Source organism: Leptodactylus fuscus, chromosome 5, assembly GCF_031893055.1.
Source record: "Leptodactylus fuscus isolate aLepFus1 chromosome 5, aLepFus1.hap2, whole genome shotgun sequence".
NCBI lineage: Eukaryota > Metazoa > Chordata > Amphibia > Anura > Leptodactylidae > Leptodactylus > Leptodactylus fuscus.
Window position 1 is genome coordinate 187,291,266 of NC_134269.1, and position 22,959 is coordinate 187,314,224.

The 22,959-nt window shown below is 45.6% G+C and overlaps 1 protein-coding gene across 2 annotated transcripts in view; it reads left to right on the forward strand.

Annotated features, from left to right (window-relative positions):
- Positions 1–10,378: 10,378 nt before the first annotated feature.
- The window catches only part of CLINT1 (clathrin interactor 1), a 61,424-nt gene continuing 48,843 nt past the window's right edge, over positions 10,379–22,959 (forward strand). The window contains exon 1 of one of the 2 annotated variants that reach the window (XM_075274864.1): positions 10,379–10,643. In XM_075274864.1, coding sequence (XP_075130965.1) covers positions 10,603–10,643 — 41 coding nt within the window. In that variant the 5' untranslated portion in view covers positions 10,379–10,602. The remainder of the gene's footprint in view (positions 10,644–22,959) is intronic. The other variant, XM_075274863.1, reaches the window with a different exon arrangement.

Genomic DNA, 22,959 nt, shown 5'->3' on the forward strand with positions numbered 1-22,959 from the left:
ATTCAGATGAGAATACCCTTTTAGGGTTAATTCACACGCAAATCCGTGTGTGCATATTCCGTTGTGGCTTTCCACTCCAGATTAGGCCCAAATGAATGAGCCTAGCCCAGAGCATGCTGCCACGGGGCGGACGCCGCAGCTGAATCAGCCGCGGATTCCGCCTGAAGAAAAGGCAACATGCCGCTAGCGGAAAAAAGAATGCTAGTGGTCTACACAGACCACCATTGTGAGGGGGCGGATTATGATGTGGATTCCTCGCCATAATCCGCCCCATCTGTGCCCATGTGAAGTAGCCCTTAATTAGGATTTACACACACAGATTTCTAACTAATCTTACAGATGTTGAAATTGGCACACCCATATATTTTGATAGGATACACACAATACACACACTACAATCATTGCGATTGATCAATCTTCTGACAGATGAGACAGATGTCTGTCAGAATGATATACTATGGATATAGATATACCTAGAGTGATCTTGGATGGTGCATCCCAGCTGCATCTGTCATGCGCTATTTTCTGGGATATTCCTGTATTCTCCCATTAGAAGCAATAGCAAGTAGAGGTGCAGCCTGACAATTTGCGAGAATTGCATGCGGCCTCTTATTGCCAGGGTGCACATACAGTATATTGCTGCTACTGCCTCAAATGGGAGAATGCAAGTGCATGAGGCAGGGACACATTGTGTAAGGTCACCCTGAAACATAGCAACTTATCTCAAGATGGGTCTGACTAAACAAGAACTGGTCAGCTATGGTGGCTCAGTGGTTAGCATTACAGCTTTGCAGTGCTGGAGTCCTGGGTTTGAATCCTGCCAAGGACAGCATCTGCAAGGAGTTTGTATGTTCTCCCTGTGTTTGTGTGGGTTTCCTCCCACATTCCTAAAGACATACTGAAAAAGAATAATAATAATAATTGGTCAATTATGTGTACATGTAAAAGCACCCCTAATCACCTCATACAGTTCCTGTGGTGAGTGGCCACAGTCATTTTGATTGCTAGGACTGTAGGCTTCTCCACTGCACCCATGATGCCTGTCTTCTGCTGCATCTTCTATACATTTTGACACCATTTTTGACCCTCTCTTGCCTTAGTCTTTAGACTTATCACTGGTACCTTTTGTTCTACTCCTGGTTTTGACCCTTGGCTCTGTTGCTGACTATGTTTCCATATTCTCCTCAGGCCTGCTGCATCCTGGCCACCATGCTAGTGACAACCTTTAGCTCCATTCCTGACTACTTCAACAGCACAACTGCCATTCACACAGCGAAATTTGCACTGTAGTGCAACGGCATCCAGTCGCGACATTCTGCGATAGGGTGTGTCACTTCTTTTTCCCGCTACTAGCAAGTGGAGAAAAGAAGCGAGCGGCTCCCATTGAAGTCAATGGGAGCCGTGTTTTGAGGCGGATTCCGCGCCAAAATCCGCTCCCAAAAACTCTGTGTGAGCATACCCTATAAGTAACTATTTTGGGAGCAGTGACCACGGGGTCTAAAAACATAGGAAGGAGAGACACTGCACCAGTCCAGCCAGCACCAGATTGTGGTTTTGATAATTTACACCTTTGGTTAGACATATAAGGGTAAATTCACACAGTGTTTTTTTTTACAGGTTTTGGAGGTGCAATCTGCCTCAAAATCCGCCTCCCAACCGCTATTATCATTGTAGTAGGAGTCACACAGATTTTTTCCTCTAGCTGATTTTTTTTTTTTTAATTTGAGGGAAAAAAGTTGTGTCATGACCTATCTTCAAGTGGAATTTGCCTTGAATAACCCATTAAAATGAATGAGAGGCAGAAAAAAAACGCAAACGTGATTTCAATGGGGTTTGCAAATCAGAATCCTCCTGAAGATATATCATGACTAGTGTTGAGCGAATAGTATTCGAAACTATTCGTCGAATACCTTGCTCCCATAGGAATGCATTGAAGCGGCCGAACACCAAGGGGTTAAGCGCAGTGAATATTTGACGGCCGCTAACACTATGGGAGCGAGCTATTCGATGAGTACTATTCCCTCAACACTAATCATGATGCTTATTTTTTCACGTAGAAGAAAAACGCTACTCCTGGCTTTCATTGAAATGAATGGGAGAGTTGGGAGGTATTTTTTCTAAGCAGATTCTACCTCAAAATCTTCCTGCAAAAAACTCAGTGTGAACATACCCTAACACCTTTGTTGACTTTTGACCATAAGAGAGCCCAGTGTGTACAATGTTATAACTGTAAATGGCAGAGGTTTTTATTCTGCTTGTCATGACTATGCCCAGGGTCATGTATACATATAAATACACTTTCTCTGTTAGCATTCCAGACATAGAAGTTCTTCTAGTGTTATGTATTCTGGAATAAGTATACGCTCTTCTATTTTAAGTCATAGGGGTGTGCTGCTCAACAGGTCCCTACAACATGAAGGTTATGATGGCGCAGCAAGTAACCTTGTGATCATGAGTAACGCTGGACTCACACTAGAGAATTTAGATTGCCAAAAAAGTCAATTTAGACCATTTTTTGCCGATCATCAGTGACTTTTGGTGCTACAGATGACTGACAGTACATATCATATCCGCTGTGTGGGATGTCTCCGTCACTGTCAGGTACCTTGGTTGAAAAAGTGGTCAAATGACAGATCTGCATCAATGGAAGCCCAGACCAGGCCAGATCATAGCAGAGATTGGAGGGTGATTTGACCTTTTTGATGGAGTTTCCAACCCGATAGAACTTTACATGACGTAATACTCACCTTACCAGGCTCCTGCGCTCACATTTTCAGAGTCTCCCACCAGTCTCTGTTCACATGATGTACTGATGTGACCACTACAGTCCATCAGCATTGACCTTAGCATTAGAATCCAGGGTGGGATGGGTTGGCTCAGTGGTTAGTACTGCAGCCTTGCAGCACTGGAGACCTGGGTTCAAATTCTGCCAGGAACAACATCTACAAGGAGTTTGTATGTTCTCCCCATGTTTGTGTGGATTTTCTCCCATACTCCAAAGACATACTGATAGGGGGGGTATATGGGGCTCACAATCTACAAAAAAAAAATAAAAAGATTCCGGGGGGGGACCCTAGAAGTGCTAAGTCTCCTTCTATAGTTAAAAGTTTTTTTTCCTGGCAAGCTGAAAAACCCAGGAGGGGCACCGGTCTTAATGGTCACATGTTGGCTACATGATGTAGTGATGTCACAGGTGTTTGGCCACAGTGGTCATCTGAGATGCTTCACATCTGCACAGGATGAAATGGGAGACCTGTTGTCAGAATGGAGGGCTGGGCGTGGGTATTGCTCCCTTTTTTTTCCATTTTACCCCACCCCTGTATTTTCCAGTTGCTGCGTTTCTATTGTATGAGTAAAACCATTGATCTGATGATAAAGGGATGGCATATCCTGGCTTGTTAGGACATGGTCACATGGAGGAATTTGGAGCTGATTTTGAAGCTGATTTCACTCCCTTACAAAATAATGTCTATATATCATGGTCCCACACAATGATTTTTTACTCCAGTACTTACCTCTCTGCTTGCTCCCCAGTTGCACTCTTCCCCTGTTGTGATGTTATGTACGTCTGAAGCAGGACGGAGAGGGAGAGGCCGGGGAGCAAAGTGGTAAGTACAGTACTAGTACTTACAGTGGCGTAACTAGGAATGGCGGGGCCCCGTGGTGAACTTTTGACATGGCCCCCCCCCCCCAACCGACACCGACGCCAAAGACCTCGACCGACCCCCTCCTTTGCACTCTATTATGTCCCTTAGTAAGCCCTGCATACAGTATTATGTCCATTAGTGGCCCCTGCACACAGTATTATCCCACATAGTGGCCCCTGCATACAGTATTATGTCCCCATAGTGGCCCCTGCACACAGTATTATGCCCCATAGTGGCCCCTGCACACAGTATTATCCCCCATAGTGGCCCCTGCACACAGTATTATCCCCCATATTGCCCCCTGCACACAGTATTATCCCCCATATTGCCCCCTGCACACAGTATTATTCCCCATAATGGCCCCTGCACACAGTATTATCCCCCATATTGCCCCCTGCACACAGTATTATTTCCCATAGTGGCCCCTGCACACAGTATTATACCCAATAGTGGCCCCTGCACACAGTATTATGTCCAAGATCGGCACGTAAATAGGGCCCGTAACGGCCAATTTAAAATTTTTTTTTTAAAAACGCAGCGGAGGCGGCTGCCACAGGGCCCGGGCCATTAGGGGGCCCCTAATGGCCCGGGCCCTGTGGCAGCCGCCTCCGCTGCCTCTATGGTAGTTATGCCACTGAGTACTTACCCCTTGCTAACCTCAGCTTGTAGGCCACAGGCCTAACGTGATCTGTGGCCTACAAGTCAGAAAGTGGTAGGGTTAGGAAGCCTATTGCTTCTTGCTCAAAGAAAATCGGGGTCATGGCTTCTCACAGCTTCTGCGATCCAGTTTTAATTTTAACAACTAAATTAGCAGAACCGGGTACAAGCAGCTCCATCCCACCGCTACACCCTTCACCACAGTACTGCAATGTTTGTAGTAGGAGGCCTGCTCATGCAACAAAACCCATTTCCCCAGAATTTTGGCAGACATAAATGGATGCCTTGAATGGCAAATTAACCCACATTATCTGCAGAATTTTCACAAAAAATTGCAGGAAGTTGTTGGCATCTGATGTCACTACATTAATTTTTTTTTTTTTGTAACATCTAAGTCCAGTATTCCTAAAGGGGTCTCAGGGTCTTTTGAACCACAAAAGCCATGCATGATGCGGCACTGTATGTGATGTTTTGGAAAAGCCAATGCAGCTCCTGTATGTGAGGCGCATTCCGATTGGCTGGAGTATAATAGCAGCCCATCAGCACAAGAGCCTAATATAAGCGCTGCGTAGGCTTTACAGTTACTGGGAAAATGGACACCGTGCCAGGACCTGCTTCAACAAAGTGAGAATTGTGCGCTCATTCTGAGTTCTGCCAGTGAACTGAAGCTGTAAATGTGGATCTATCATTCATGGGCCTCGCCTGATATTCGGAAGGAGCGGCACAGAATGCAGACTGTTGCTTAGTGAACCCTGAGGCAAATTATTCATTTGATATGAGAGACTCAGGTGGCTGATTGGTGGGGGCTTGGACCCCCATCAACCACAAAAATGGAGCGTGAGTATCCCAATTTTGAATAGAGTGGCGGCAGGGGCGTAACTACTGTAGAGGCAGCAGAGGCGGCTGCCACAGGGCCCGGGCCATTAGGGGGCCCGGTGACAGCTGCTACCGCTGCATTTTTTTTAATTTTTTTTTTAATAGGCCGTTACGGGCCCTATTTACTTGCCGATCCTGGCAGGGCCGGGATCGGCAAGTGACACTGCGGGCCCCACAAATACTATGATTATACTTGGTGGTCTTTGTAGACCCCCGAGTATAATGATCGGCGGACCGGGAGAGGTAAGGGAACGTAAAAAATACTGTTACTTACCTCTCCACGATCCTGCCAGGCCTCCTTCCTGACGTCCTTTCTGACGTCACATGAACCCGGCCTGCGTCCCTGGTCATGTGACGTCTGACGTCATTTCAGAAGGACGGCAGCGGAGTAGACAGCGTAGGAGCCGGGGACAGGTAAGAAACAGTAATTTTTAATGTTTTTATTCCCCCGGGTCTCTGATTATTATACTCTAGGGTCGGAAAAGACCCCAGAGTATAATAATTGTTTATGGGTGTCCACTATGGGGTATAATACTGTGTGCAGGGGCCAGTAAGGGACAAAATACTGTGTGCAGGGGCCAGTAAGGGACAAAATACTGTGTGCAGGGGCCAGTAAGGGACATAATACTGTGTGCAGGGGCCAGTAAGGGACATAATACTGTGTACAGGGGCCACTATGGGGGATAATATTGTGTGCAGGGGACACTATGGGGGATAATACTGTGTGCAGGGGCCACTATGGGGTATAATACTGTGTGCAGGGGCCAGTAAGGGACATAATACTGTGTGCAGGGGCCAGTAAGGGACATAATACTGTGTGCAGGGGCCACTATGGGGGATAATACTGTGTACAGGGGCCACTATGGGGGATAATATTGTGTGCAGGGGACACTATGGGGGATAATACTGTGTGCAGGGGCCACTATGGGGGATAATATTGTGTGCAGGGGACACTATGGGGGATAATACTGTGTGCAGGGGACACTATGGGGGATAATACTGTGTGCAGGGGCCACTATGGGGGATAATATTGTGTGCAGGGGCCACTAAGGGACATAATACTGTGTGCAGGGGCCAGTAAGGGACATAATACTGTGTGCAGGGGCCACTATGGGACATAATACTGTGTGAAGGGGCCACTATGGGGCATAATACTGTGTGCAGGGGGCACTATGGGACATAATACTGTGTGAAGGGGCCACTAAGGGACATAATACTGTGTGCAGGGGCCACTATGGGGCATAATACTGCGTGCAGGGGCGGTCAAGCATGTCATCCACTACTTGAGTCAAACTCTATTGAACGCTGTGCTTTTCCAGTTCCATAAAAGTAATTCAATAAGCTGAACACATTCTAAAATGTAACTTTTCATCTATTTAGTTTAATTTTCAGGTCCTTGGGCAACTGCAGTTTTATATACTGTTAGAAAACTAACAGTACGCTGAATTCAGCTCATTGTCAGCTTTCCCGTTATGTGTCTCAGGGCAAGAGATAGCGGTGCCATTACCAATCTCTGCCCACTGACAGAAGGGCGTTCCTGACAGTTTTGCTGGGCTGTGAGGAATGCCCCCCCCCCCGACTCGTCCATATCCCTGTACTGTCAGAGGGGGCGTTCCTTACCACCCTGCGATGATGTTGAGCTGTGAGGAACGGCTCCTAGTACAAGTCTATGGAGGAGTGCTGTCAGGGATGCCCTTCTGATGGTGGGCAGAGATTGGTGCCGAAACTAACGACACTGATATCTCCAGCCCGGGGGCACATAACGGGAAAGCCAACAGTGCGCTGAATTCCGTATACTGTTGGCTTTCTAGCGGTGTATAAAACTGCATGTGCCCAAGGACATGAAAGATTCTCTTTAAACTACAAAGATTAAGAGTTAAACTTTAGGGTGCATTCACACTGAGTAAACGCTAGCTTATTCTGAACGTAAAACACGTTCAGAATAAGCGGCGTCTAAAGCAGCTCCATTCATTTCTATGGGAGCGGGGATACGAGCGCTCCTCATAGAAATGAATGGGCTGCTTCTTTCACTCCGTGCAGTCCCATTGAAGTGAATGGGGAGTGCCGGCGTGTACGCTCCGGCATGAGCAGAGCTTGCCGTATACGCCGGCACTCCCCATTCACTTCAATGGGACTGCACGGAGTGAAAGAAGCAGCCCATTCATTTCTATGGGGAGCGCTCGTATCCCCGCTCCCATAGAAATGAATGGAGCTGCTTTAGACGCCGCTTATTCTGAACGTGTTTTACGTTCAGAATAAGCTAGCGTTTACTCAGTGTGAATTCACCCTTAGAATGTTCTCGGAACAGAAAAAGTGGGTCATATACCGTGTGAGGAGCCGGAAAAGAGGTCATGTATCTTGTGGTGGGCGAAAAAAAATGGAGGTGTGGGGCCAAATAGGGAGATTTTTTAATCTATCAATGGGGGGGGGGGGGCCATTATGCAACCAAAGACAGCTGTGTTCGTTTTTTTTTTTGTTTTTTTTTGCTGGGGGGAGGGAGGGGAGGATATAGTTTGCCTCAGGCAGCAGAGTCTCTTGGTTCACCCCCGGGTCTGTATGTGTTTAGGGGGTCTGGTGTGTTTTACATCCACTTTGGGGTGTGCTGAAGGTTACCATAGATGCGTAGTATTTTTGTTCCGATGTTATATGTTTGGGGTGTGTTGTATATAATTGGGGGGGGGGGACTATAGTACAAAAACGTCCTGCTGGGTGTATTAAAGCAAACAGTCATGTTAAAGAGGACCTTTCACCACCTGCGGCACATGCGGTGTAATACATGCGCTGAATTCGGCACACTATTGGCTTTCCCATTCTGTGCCCGTTCTGTGCCCCCAGTGAAGAGCTATCGATGCCGGTACCGTCAGACAGTCAGTCAGGAATACCCTTCCTCACAGCAGTGTCTACTGCGCTGTCGGCTTTCTAGCGGTATATAAAACCGCATGTGTCTCAGGTGGCGAAAGGTCCTTTTTAACCATAGGATATGTTCACATATGTGAGTTTTGTTCCGTTTTCAATGCAGTTTTCAAAACAAAACCAGCGGTGGATGATAAAAGGAGAGAAGGAATAAGGGTATATACACATGGTGCAGCTGGGCAGTTAAAACTGCGTCATAAACCAGACTGGAAATAACTGTAGCCGTTTTGATGCAATTTTTGATGAAGTTTCTTAGTTTTAGAGGTAAAATAAATGTGATTCAACCATACCTCCCAGCCGTCCCGGATTCTACAAGAAAGTCCCAGATTGTGGGTCGTTCGGTCCCGGTTGGCGGGAGGGATGTCCCGGATTCAATTTATCTGCGTCCAGAGGAGATGAGTTGACTTCAATAGCGAATGAAGCAGGAGCCTCCGCGTAAAGCTCCTGCTTCAGCCCTGTGCTCCCCGTGCACTCCGGCCGGGAGCTGTAGGTGTGATGTGCTAACGTCACTCACATCGCACCTACAGCTCCTAGAACACTCCAGGAGAAGAGACTGCCGACAGAGCAGCAGGGGAGCAAGGAAAGGTGAGTATCAGTGTTTTTTTTATGTTAAAGTGTAGGGGAGATTGAGGGGGAACATGAACCTAGGGGGCAAATGAAGGGGGGATATGAAATTGGGAGCAGGTGAAGGTGGAAGACATGAAACTGGGGACAGATATAGGGGGGTATGAAACTGGTGGCAGTGATGGAGGGGGGACATTAAATTGGGGACGAAGGGGGGATACGAAATTGGGGGCAGATGGAGGAGGAACATTAAATAGATGAAGGGGGACATTAAACTTGTGACAGATGAAGGGGGGGCATTAAAGGGGCTCTATCATTGGGAAAACTCATTTTTAATTAAACCTATACTTGCATAGCCTTTAAGAAAGGCAATTCCACACATACCTTTTGTATGTTAATCCCTCAGTCGTTTTTGAATGAGCCCGCTCTTATCCATGTGCTAATTAGCCAGCAACGAGCATTAGAAGTCTCCGCGAGCACTATCTGCTATGTGTGTGAGAGCAGCGAGGCTGCTACTGTGCTTCTGACTCATCAGCCTCCCTGCTCTCACACACACTGCAGACAGTGCTCACTGAGACTTCCTGATGCTCGCTGGAGGCTACTTAGCATATGAATAAATAAAAGCGGGCTCATTCGAAAACCACTGAGGGGATTCACATATAAAAGGTATGTGTGGAATAGCCTTTCTAAAGGCTATGCAAGTATTTATTTAGTTAAAAATGAGTTTTCCCTAGGATAGCACCCGTTTAAAATGGTGACAGATGAAGGGTGGTATTAAACTGGTGGCAAATGGAAGGGGTCGAAACATTAAATATGGGGAGAATAGGAGGGATATTAAACTGAGGACAGCTGGAGGGGGACATTAAAAAATGTGGGACATTAAATGGGGATAACATGTCAGTCTCTAGTTGCCATCGGTTTACTGTCACCCTCCAGTTACCCCTACGGTTTTATCTCCCCGTCCAGCTGCCATTAATTTATTGCCCCTCCCCCTCCCCAAATTTGCCCCCAGTTTAAACTGGGGCAAGAGGGGAGGAACTTCTTTCTGTGGGGAAATTGGAGGGGAACATTATAATGTGCGGGCATATAATGTTAGGCTAAGTGTAGGGGTGTGTGGGGGCACATGGAAAAATGGATGAGAATGGGTGAAGTCACCGTAGAAGTGGGTGGAGCTACATGTGGCGCGGCGCGCATAGTGCACTGCACATTTTGTCCCTCTTTCTGTTGTTTGAACGTTGGGAGCTATGACTCAACTATGAATGTAAGACACAACATGGTCTTTTTTCTTTTTCTAAAACTGCACTGTGTGAATACACCCTAGACACTTCTCTTTTTATAATCCGCTTCTGATTTCGAATTTAAAAACTGCACCATAAAACCTGACCAAAACCTGCACGTCTGAACAAACGCATATCAGGTAAGGTGAGAGTGTGTACTGATATAACATCCCGGCCATCACATGCTGACTGTTCCGTTTAAGGCGATGGAAACTCCCACTGAGAGTGACGCATGGGGTTATTATTCTGTTACCATGACGCGCCTCACTAGTTACCTGTCTCCTACGTCACTTCCAAGGTGGAGCTCACTTGCCTGCGTGGAGAATCGGGAAAGCTCAGGTTGAACAGTAGCACAACACGCATGCGTAGTCAGAAGGACTCTGACTACGCAAGCGCAAGACCTGAGGCCTAGTACTCTTATCGTAAATAGCGCATGCGTCCCCTGGTTGGCAATCAACGCATTGTACAATTGCGCTTGCGCTTAGGGGTTGGCTGGTGACTGTCGCTTGTTAGTGCGCAGACGCGAAGTGACGCGATCTGTCGTTGCGTGTAGGGCAGTGGAGCGGTTGCGCGGAGTGACATCGGCAGGTCTCCGGTGAGTGAGCCTGAGAGAGAGAAAGAGGGGAAGAGCCAGTCCTCAGGGCCGGAGGAAGAGATCGGGAGCCAAGATGCTCAACATGTGGAAAGTCCGGGAGTTGGTGGATAAAGCGTAAGTTATGTGGAGGAGACATGATGTTGGCTGGGCAGGGCTGGTAGTGTCTGTGGATAGAGCACCGGCTCCAGGCTGGGCCTGTCAGATGGCAGTGCTAGGGCCGTATGCTAGGTCACTAAGTGTGGTGGTGTGCTAGGTCACTAAGGCCCTGACCACACACACACACACGCACACACTATATATATATATATACACACACTTATATAGTGCACGCTTACATGTGTGTGTACATATATATTTGTGTGTATATATAATGCTGTATGGGAGTATATAACCTGATATAACTATTGTATTGTTTGTGTCATGTGACCTTTATTGCGTATTCGTAACGCTCACCGTAACACAGTGTAGCCACGCTGCGTCCGCCGTTACATTGACTGCATTTTTGAGCTTTCGGATTGCAGCCATTGCACTAGATCAGATATAAGTACAGAAAGGTTATTCTGACCATCAGGAAACCCCCGATAATGATCATAGCTGCCCTTTTACTCCCTCTTAAAGGGGTTGTCCATCTAAAATCCACATAATTAATTTTCTTATGGCTTAGAAGGGTATAAGATAATACTCCTGTTTCCTTTACGGCCCCCACCTGCCTTCACCGTCCTGTCCCCCACTTGTTTCTATATTCTGATCCCCAGTGATGAGATGTGACCGCTGCAGCCAATCCCTGGCAGTCTGACTACTGAGGTCAGAGGTTGGTTACAGTAGTCAGATGGTTATTGCTGGAGACCAGGATAAAGGGTCAGGCAGGGGGAGGGGATCTGGGAAACTGAAGAGGTGGGGGATCAGTATGGTAAGAATGGTATAAATTTTATTTTTTTTCATCATGTAGGTTTGAAAGAAGTTGACGTGGATGATCATCTCCTTTAATTAAAGGGGTACTCCTGTTTGAGCAAATTATCCCATGTCCACAGAATAAGGGATAACTTGACGGTTGGTGGGGTCTGACTGCTCAGATGGGGGGGAGTTTTGTGCCCTGTTCTGAATGGAGCAATGGTCAGGCAATGTGTGCACGTCAGATTGCCGAGCTTTGTACTTTGGTTTGCTCCAGTGCTCACATTGAAATGAATGGAGCAATGTGCGTGCTACCGAAACTGTGCCATTCAAAACAAGTGACCGAAATCCGTTTTCCTTATTGATGGGGGGCAAGAGTTGGACGCCCACTGATTTGCATTTTATCCGGTGAATAGGGGGTAATTGCCCAAACGAGGCTTCTTAAAGGAATTGCCTGGGGAGTAGAAATTTAATTACCTAGTCTTGGGGATTGCGTCACCATATAAGTAAATTTTTACTCCCCGCGTGACCCCTTTAATTGACTTTGCGTTATAGAAGGTTATCCACTGGCAAGTCTATGGCAGCAGACCTACTACGAGTTCTTCCCACATCGCATTCCCATGGAGGCTTTTTTGGCAAACACAAGCCGCGTCCTGATCGGTTGCAATGCAGACAGACTGTGTGTGTTATATACTGCTTAATTTGTATAGGACCCCAAGTTAAAGGGATAAACATTACTCTTCTACGGAGTAATACCGCCATAGTCCTACGTCTCTCCGATTCACATGGACATACTGGCTCCGTATTTGAGCGTCTCTGTTAGAACAGTCCTGCTGACCCAAACTTAGGCCTCATGCACACGACCGTATGCATTGTCAGTGTGCTACCTGTGATATTTTTATGACCGTGTATTATTTCCTGTCTGTTTTGCAGCCCGACCTCAGTGAATGAGTCTACAGAGGCGCGAGGCGGCACACAGTTTTCATCCATGTGCCATTTATTCACGGTCCGGCGACACTCATGTGGTCATGTGCATGTTGCCTTAGAGCATGGTACGTCTGTATGATGCTCTAGATTTGGCAGACCAGCAGGCAGGTTGAGAACCAGGGCTGTAATATGGGTGCTCAAATGCAGAGTCTATAGGGGAATTTGTTATGGCCGGAGTTTCCTTCGCCTGGATTATTAAGAAGTTCCTATCCTGAGATTTCCTGTGTTACTCATGCCAGTTTTCTGGGGGGCATTATAGTAATATACCGTGGGTATGGAAAGTATTCAGACCCCTATAAATTTCTCACTCATTGTTTCATTGCAGCCATTTGCTAAAATCAAAAAAGTTCATTTTATTTCTCATTAATGTGCACTCAGCCCCATCTTGAGAGAATAAACAGAAATGTAGATACGTTTGCAAATTTATTAAAAAAGAAAAACTGAAATATCACATGGTCATAAATATTCAGACCCTTTGAGTATTTGCACCCTGTAGAGCTAGTACAGCCATGAGTCGTCTTCGGATTGAGGTAACAAGTTTTTCACATCTGGGGATCCTCTGCTATTCTTCCTTGAAGATCTCCTCCAGTTCTGTCAGGTTGGATAGTGAATTTTGGTGGACAGCCATTTTCAGGTCTCTCCAGAGATGCTCAGTTGAGGTCAGGGCTTGGGCTAGTCAAGAATGGTCACAGAGTGGTTCCGAAGCCACTCCTTTGTTATTGTAGCTGTGTGCTTAGGCCCAGTCTGAGGACCAGAGCACCCTGGAAGAGGTTGCAGCTGAAAAACACCCTGTAGCACGATGCTGCCACCACCATGTTTCACCGTTGGGATTGTATTGGGCAGGTGATGAGCAATGCCTGGTCTTTTCCTCACATACAGATTAGAATTAATGCCAAAAGGTTCAATCTTCCTCTCATCAGACCAGAGAATCTTATTTCTCATAGTCTGGAAGTCCTTCATGTGTGTGTTTTTTTTTTTTTTTTTTTTAAATGGCAAACTCTATGCGGGCTTTCCTATGTCTGGCACTGATGAGAGGCTTCCTTCGGGCCACTCTGCCATAAAGCCCCGACTGGTGGAGGGCTGCAGTGACTTTCTTCCATCTCCCTATTGCATCTATGGAGCTGAGCCACAGTGATATTTGGGTTCTTCTTTACCTCTCTCACCAAGGCTCTTCTCCCACGATTGCTCAGTTTGGCTGGACGGTCAGGTCTCAGAAGAGTTCTGGTCACCCCAAACTTCTTCCATTTAAGGATTATGGAGGCCACTGTGCTCTTAGGAACCTTGAGTGCTACAGAAATTATTTTGTGACCTTGGCCAGATCTGTGCCTTGCCACAATTCTGTCTCTGAGCTCCTTGGGCAGTTCCTTTGACCTCATGATTCTCATTTTCTCTGACATGCACCGTGAGGTCTTATATAGACAGGTGTGCGCCTTTCCTAATCAAGTCCAATCAGTTTAATTACACACAGCTGGACTCTAATGAAGGAGTAGAACCATCTCAAGGAGGATCAGAAGGAAATGGACAGCATGTGAGTTAACTATGAGTGTCACAGCAAAGGCTCTGAATATTTATGACCATGTGATATTTCCGTTTTTCTTTTTTAATAAATTTGCCAAAGTATCTACATTTCTGGGGGGTTTCTGTCAAGATGGGGCTGAGTGCACATTAATGAAAAATAAAATGAACTTTTTTGATTTTCGCAAATGGCTGCAATGAAACAAAAAGTGAAAAATTTAAAGGGCTCTGAATATTTTCTGTACCGACTGTATATTGGGGTGAGGACATTTGAACAACATAGGGGAGGTCCCCTGCCCAGGATCCCCATCTATGAGCCAGTTTGGAGAACTCTGCACAAGCGGCTTTATCCATCCTTGGAGTACATAGACAGCTCGCCATATAATACCGCTTGTTTGACTGGCCTGTGGCTTCTTCAGGCAGAAGCAGGACCCATGCCAACCAGCTGGTTGCCTCAGGGGCCAGGTTCTGTTTTGTTTGCGCTTTTATTGCAGCTGTACAGCAGTTTTAACGGCACAACCACATGGATGTTAACAACCCTGTTATATTTCCACAGATTTGTGGTAATACTGCATGCCAGAGAGGTTATTGACAGCCGGGGGAGTTACTTGTTAGTTGTCTTTCCCTTAGGCACCATGCTGCTCTGTTTTCTCCGATACAGTTCTGGGCCCCAAGATGGAGACCTAACAATCCTTATTTTGCTCGGTGCCCACCCGTTTAGGGATCCAGCATTTATGTTATTTTTATTGTTCTCCTTCAATAACAGAGCAAAATGACAATATTAGTGTGAACACAGTCTTAGCGGCAAGCTTGTAAGCTGCTGGAATTAGACGTTCCTGGTCATCTGACACCTAGAAATCTGCTTAATCACCTTGGAATTTGCTCCTTCATTTTAATAAAACTGAAGGACTCTTAAATAGTAACTATCAAATATGTAATGTATTCTATTGTAGAAGAAATACCCCGGTCGTGAGTCACAGTGTCTTAAAGGATACTCTTGCACTAACGCTATACAGTAGACGGAGCCTTCTGCCTCCAGCTCTGTCCTCTGTGCAGACTCCACTGCTGGAGGTTGTCTGGAGCAGTTGATGGTTTCAGGATATGTTCCCCATAAACGCCTTAGAAAAGTTTCAGCAGTCCATGTTGTATTGGTCAGGACTGGCAGCCTTTCACTTGGAACTACCTGAGTGCTAGTGGATGAGATTTATTTTTTTTATTTTTTTTCCCTTTAGCAGACATTTCAGGTAGATAGGGAGAAAAAAAGCGTCATGACCCATTTTCAGCTGGATCTGCCTTACCAACCCCTTCGAAATGAATGGGAGGCAGAAATTTTTATTTTTTTTTCAAAAAAATGCTTCAATAAAAGCTATCTTTTTTTTTTTTTCTGGCTCCCATTCATAAGGAGCAATATCCAAATGCAAATCTGCACAGAAAATCACCTAGGAGGAATGTTTTTACCCTGCTGAATATATTTAGCGTGACCTTTGGCCAGGAGCAGATAATATAAGGTGTGATTACTGACACATGACTTATCTACAGTATGCTGGAGAGATTGTTAGGCCGCTTTCATACTGAGTTTGCAGTGAATATCTCCTGTTGTACATGTTGATTATATCCATAAACCCTTTGAGTAAGGCCAATATTGTCTTTTTGGCCATCGTTGGGCCGGCATATGTCAGCATACAGTGGCATCCATAGGCTCTTTTTAGAATAAGGGCCTATGAGCAAAGAATACCACTCCATGCCTATATAGTGGCAGTGAAGGTAAACCTACACCTGAGTGTTGAGGCCAAAGCGCTCCCGAGGTGGTGTCCAATGCTCTGGTCCATTCTGATGTATGTAGAGCAGGTCCTATCCTGTTCTGTGTCATCGGGAGCCCCGAGGTGAGTGCATCACAGAAGGTACTTGGATGACGATCCCTAATGCAATCCGCCTCCTTCCCATTCGGACAGCACACTCGGTCATGTACATGGGGCTTTCTTCTTTCCTGCAGGATTTTCAACCATGTTAACCCCATTGAGTGTCAGTATAAATGTGATGCGGTGGCTGTATTATTCCCGAAGCCATGGACATCTTTAAGGACCTGTTGCCTCCTCCAACGTGACATTTTAGCAAATACTTGTATTCTTCATGAAAACAATTCTAGAGCGTCTTTTCTAGAGAAATGGCAGGGTCTAGTTGTTGCTTTAGTCATAAATTTCTAAGAGGAATAACAGAGGAAGACATACTTCATTGGTGACCATGGTAGGTGTAAGGGGAGGGGACCTATTCGGTTTTCCACAACACTTTATTATTTTTTTTTTTGTCTGTCCCTAATCCCTTTTACTCACATACTGGAAGTCAAGAAGGTCACATGACCACCATGTCCAATCTGTGTTCTCAGGAATCGGTGATGTATATGTGATTTCACCGTCCTGTCCAGTGATCAGTATCAGCGATCATGTCTTCTGGTGCAGAATTGTAGTTGTATGAGGAATCCAAGTATTTACTAACCTATATTCTTCAGACATGTCGGGAGAGGTGGCTTTTGTCCTGATGTCTGCCATTTTGAAGGGAAGAAAAATGCAGCATGCTACATTATTTTTCCTGTCAAATATGACAGGACTTGCAATTGAGGCTCTGAGTGGAGCCCGTGATGGAAATGTAACAAAGCCTTAGGCTATGTTCATATTACGCTTTTATCGTCTGCTTAGCGCATCCATTTAATGAATACACTAAAGACATATACAGATGGATGCCAACGGGAGGGAATCTGTTTGCATCTGTTCTACATAGACTCCTACCTCATCCAGTGGCTTTACTTTTCATATGAGTATTTCTTACACGGGAGCCTAGATGTCTTAAAGGAGTATACTGTGCATTGTATATTGATGGCCCCTCCTCAGCATAGATTATATCAGTATCTTTTCAGTAAGATCTTGACACTCAGCACCTTTATTGGTCAGTTACTGGATACTGGAGCTATACAGTGGATGCATCTGCAATCAGGCAGCTCTGTACACTGTGTAGTGGCCATGCTGGAGTACTGCAATCCTATGACTATGTACACTCACCGGCCACTTTATTAGGTACACCTTGCTAGTAACAGGTTGGACCCCCTTTTGCCTTTAGAACTGCCTCAATTCTTCGTGGCATAGATTCAACAAGGTGCTGGAAGCATTCCTCAGAGATTTTGGTCCATATTGACATGATGGCATCACACAGTTGCCACAGATTTGTCGGCTGCACATCCATGATGCGAATCTCCCGTTCCACCACATCCCAAAGATGCTCTATTGGATTGAGATCTGGTGACTGTGGAGGCCATTGGAGTACAGTGAACTCATTGTCATGTTCAAGAAACCAGTCTGAGATGATTCCAGCTTTATGACATGGCGCATTATCCTGCTGAAAGTAGCCATCAGATGTTGGGTACATTGTGGTCATAAAGGGATGGACATGGTCAGCAACAATACTCAGGTAGGCTTTGGCGTTGCAACGATGCTCAATTGGTACCAAGGGGCCCAAAGAGTGCCAAGAAAATATTCCCCACACCATGACACCACCACCACCAGCCTGAACCGTTGATACAAGGCAGGATGGATCCATGCTTTCATGTTGTTGACGCCAAATTCTGACCCTACCATCCGAATGTCGCAGCAGAAATCGAGACTCATCAGACCAGGCAACGTTTTTCCAATCTTCAATTGTCCAATTTCGATGAGCTTGTGCAAATTGTAGCCTCAGTTTCCTGTTCTTAGCTGAAAGGAGTGGCACCCGGTGTGGTCTTCTGCTGCTGTAGCCCATCTGCCTCAAAGTTGGACGTACTGTGCGGCGTTCAGAGATGCTCTTCTGGCTACCTTGGTTGTAACGGGTGGCTATTTGAGTCACTGTTGCCTTTCTATCAGCTCGAACCAGTCTGGCCATTCTCTGACCTCTGGCATCAACAACACATTTCCGCCCACAGAACTGCCGCTCACTGGATGTTTTTTCTTTTTCGGACCATTCTCTGTAAACCCTAGAGATGGTTGTGCGTGAAAATCCCAGTAGATCAGCAGTTTCTGAAATACTCAGACCAGCCCTTCTGGCACCAACAACCATGCCACGTTCAAAGGCACTCAAATCACCTTTCTTCCCCATACTGATGCTCGGTTTGAACTGCAGGAGATTGTCTTGACCATGTCTACATGCCTAAATGCACTGAGTTGCCGCCATGTGATTGGCTGATTAGAAATTAAGTGTTAACGAGCAGTTGGACAGGTGTACCTAATAAAGTGGCCGGTGAGTGTATATAGGTCATGTTACACTGACACACTGGTGACTTGAAAGGAATGCATGTGCCGCCATTTGCCCTATATTTGTAAGCGGAATCCTGTCTGATCACTTTTGTTGATCATCGGTGCCGGTAATAATCTTTGTGATGTCATCTGACCCAGCAGCATGGTATGAATAAGATTACCTTAAAGGGGTTGTCCTATCAGAGAATGTCAGACTATCAGGCATTTCCACTGCAAGGGAAATGAAGTATTACAAGACTGGCCATGTTATACCTGGTCAACTTAAGTCTTCCTTACTGACATTGCTGGACGAGAAAGTCAGATTTGCAGGACTTTTTTTGTCTGCAATTTCAGATGGACCCTGAGCTGGACAGACTCCGGCCCCATATGTGAACATAGCCAAAGCCATATGCCATCAGTGCTTATCATGGAAAGCCCCTTTAAGTCCCCTGACTGTAAATGGGTGATTGATATTCTGCAGAATGATGTATATTCCTTCAGTTTCCAGCATGTACTGTACAGTAAGTGTCTACGCCTGACCCGCTGAAGCATAAGTAATGAGATGGCGGTATGTGAGTGACACGGCAGCTTCTTCTGACAGCACTTTGCTTGTCTAATTTGTATCCTTACTCCTTTCCGGGCACTTAAGATGCAAATAAGCCCAAGTGTCTAGAGACTGACATTAGAAAGAGTTTGCTCCTTCAGCTATGGTTTGCTTTTACTGACAGATATTTGTATAGTCTTTTTAAAATGGCCAGAAAAACTTAAAGGGATGTTCTGGTATCGGCAGAGAGGTGACCCATATATCTATTGTACTGGACATACAGATGAAGCCGAGTTAACTCGATTGGTTATATAGCTGCAGCGTGATATCTTATCTCAGAAAAGACTTAGATAAAACATTTATAACTGCTATATCTGTACGTCATCCATTAGGGGCTTGACTGAGTGACTACCGCTAAACATGAAGGATCAAGGAGATCAATGGAGGTCACCCAGGACATTCCTGGCTGGTTACTTCATCCCTCACCACAGCACTCGGCTATTAGCGGCAGTCCCATAGGGATGAAGAGAGCGGCAAGGCGAAAGTGTCAACAGTAGTCCTGTAGTTTGTGCTTGTCAGAAATCCCTCTAAGATTCTTAAGAAGAACCAGTCAACACCCCCAGACTTGTCTCCCCCCCCTATAGTTTTATATGGGGAATACAAGACATGTCCGGTAGGGTGGCAGGTCCTCTGTAAAGAGGTTTTCTAGTTTGACAAGTTTTTATACATACATTCAGATCAGATGGATGATTGTTCTAGTACAGCCACTACACAGTGTGCAGAGCCTCCGACTTCCAGCTCCATACACTGTATAGTTCAGTTCAGAACCCCCAACGAGGGTCCAATGACCTATCCTATATATAAGGATAAGCCATGATATCAACCTACCCACACCCTAAAATCTGGATAATCCTAGGTGTAACATGCCTAATTGTATCTATAGTGGCTTTTTTTTTTGATGTTTTTTTGACACCTGGTTTACCACAAGTTGGCACGCAGTTTCCTGATATGGTTTTTGGATGTCCAGCAAGTAAATGTTAAGCAAATAAAATCTATGGGCCTCATTTATCAAAAGTATCTGGCGGGAAAACGAGCCTTGTTTCTCATAGCAACCTATCACCGAGCAGGATACAGAACGAGAGCTGCACTTGGGCAATAAGGCCAATTTTCCAGTCAGATCACTTCGATAAATGAGGCCTGTAGTTTTTGCTTCACAAGTACTTACCAGGCCGCCGAAAACTGCCTCACAAAATCTATAGGGCAGCGCCAGGACTTGACTCCACCAGTCAGTGAGACGACCTGGCAGAATCTCCTCAGAGAGTTGTGTAACGTGTGTGTCCTCCCTCCATGACAGCAGCTGCCTGTTACATCACTGACTGTAATGTGCGGCCCTCAGAAGTAACAGGACGTTCACAGCCACAGTCTCTTCCTCCATCTTGTGACCTTGGTGCTTGGCTGTATTCTTTATTTTCTTTAGCAGAGGGAACAAATAGCTGTGTCAGCAGAATTTAGGCCATATCTGATGGGTTCAGGTTGTCAGCAGAAATCTAGTGCTTGTCGTGTCCTCCTATTTCCTGTGTTCTGCACATCAGGTTCTGTACAATCTTATGTTTTCTAGGGTTACTATCAGTCTTGTAGATTCTACTTAGGACAGAGCCCTGAGGCCCCATATACATGGAGGAATCCAGACCAGAAATCCAGTCTGTACATCGGCCAGGTTTCCTGGTCCAAACTTAGTCCGGAGAACCGGACTCCCTCCATCATGGTGATCATTGATCCCAGAGGATACATCTCTACTATCCTGCAGGACTTTATCTTACGTTACAAAAGTAAACCAACATGACAGAAGATAGCTTTATCATGTTCTTTACCTATCCGCCTGTGACGGTTCTCTCTGACAGTTTAATGCCTGTTGTTGTCATCCTATGACTGAAGACAGCAATGGACATAAACAACAGTAGTGTGAATGCCCCCTTAGGTCAGGTTCACACCTGTGGAAACAGACAATCTTCTTAAAAAGTGATTACCTGTAGAAAACAGCGGACTCCATAGACTATAATGGGTCCGCCAGGTTTCGCTCTATAAATGCAACAGGATTTTTCAATTGGCATGGGGGAAGAAATCCCTGAACGGTCACAGAACACAGATGTGAGCCTAGCCTTAGTTGTTCTGGTCCATCAGTAGCACATACGGAGATGGAGTGTCAGTCCTATTTATGTACAGACGTTGTCTTGGCTTTTGTTCAGGAGGATACAAAGAGTAGCTATGGGGTGTCTGCTCCCTTGGGTGCAGCAGGGAGGATGCCACTTGCCTTTCCCTGTAGTAATGGAGATTTACATGGCTCCCATTGACAGCAGTGTATCAGCTCTCACACTGCTGTTTGCAGCCGCTCTGCACTCTGACCTGTAGATGGGGCTTATAAAGGATCAACTCTCTTTATTAACCCAAAATGTCCTCTTGGACAATTTAAAGGGCCGTCTGTGAAGGATTTTCTTTAATGTATCAATGTATATTCTGATGTGATTGTCCATTAAGTATTTTCACAGGTGTCACATTTGCTTATAATTCACACCCAATGTGTGTTTACTATAGGAATATGAGGCTGACGCTCTGATTTCACATAGATCCTTGTAAAAGTCTTAATGTGAACAGACCCCAACACATGTTTTCACACCACAGTTCATTGAATGTCATTTTCTCCCATTGCTGTGCTGGTGACTGGCGCGGTATACACACACCACTTCATCATGGAGAATTAATGAATCACTGACTGTCCCCTTTTTCAGCTTCCTGAGCGGAGCGCTGGCTGTATCCGATTACACGGTATCTCATGACACTTTATCATTGTGCTGTGTAGATCTGCCTGTGCGATTATCAGTCCCGCAGCCTCCCCGCAGATCATCTCTCGCCATGCCGGCATCCCTGCAGGCCGCTGTGCTCATAATCTCATGACTAATACTTACATTTGACATTGCAGAAAACGCATCATTGGTTATTTGGCTCCAGGTGGGACATTGACGTCCAAAAATCTCATTGCTAGAGCCAAAGCTGTGCTGCAGTGACATTTAAAGTGGCCGCAGAAGAAGATATGACTTATTTCACAGAACATTTATTTCGGTTTCACTTTATAAGCCATCACGTGAATTACGGTACTATTTTTGCATAAATGTTTGCTTTATTTCATGAGGAGCAGAAATTAAGTCATTTATCCAGTAAATGTATAGCACCAGCTTAGCTACCTGCAATGTAATCTACAATAGTAAAAATTTGATTTTCATTTATTTACTTCCTGGTGAGCTATGCACTGCAGACAATCTGAACAAACAGAGCTGCAGTGTAGGCCCCACAGGATGTAAACGCCACGATTTGCTTGCAGCGGAGACGCTGCGGGAAAAATCGCGGCATTGTACAATGCAGGCAAAGTGGATGGGATTCTTGCGAATCCCATCCCCACTTTGCGGAAGAAATGTTATTGGTAAGGGTCTGACACCTGGGACCTCCACCCATCTGTTTGCATTTCATCTCCATTCATGTTACTGGGACTCAGCTGTTGCTGTACTATGTGACCTATGAACACGTCATCAACCCCAGCAAAAGGCCACAGGGCTCAAACTGCTGATCACAGGGGTGCTGGGTGTCGGAACCCCATCAGTAACATATTAGTGACATACTTTCCCCCCCCGTTTCATACAAGTTTCCGTACATCATCCATTTTAGGAATTATTGAACGTTCTTTTAGTAGAGTTATTTCCACTCCCAAAAGCCAAGTCTGTCATGTGTTACAGTGCGGGTTTCTTTTTGCTTCACTTGAGATGTGACGTTTCTCGTACTTGCTCTTCATCCATTTGCAGTCTTCAGTAGTGTTTTAGTCTTTTTCTTATGTCATTGCTAAAGGATCCTTTTCAGTTTGGAAAACTGTTTTTAGTTCAGCACCAATGGAAATGGCTTTGTACTAAATGTGGCTATATCCTTCCATCTTCCTCCAGTCATTGTGGCTCAAATGAGCATGCACGTGCTCTTAGTGATCAAACAGCTGATCAGTGGGGGCTCCATGTGTTGCACCCCCACTAGTATAAAATTTGTGGTTTTCAGGGATTGCACCTAGGCCCAGGACTATGCAGAGTATGCGAGGACTGTACATTGTATAGTGACTGTGTGATGTTACTGCAGCCTGTGTAATATGACCACAAGTCCCGAGTCTATCACTGTTCTGCTGACCACCACTGACTGCGTTGTA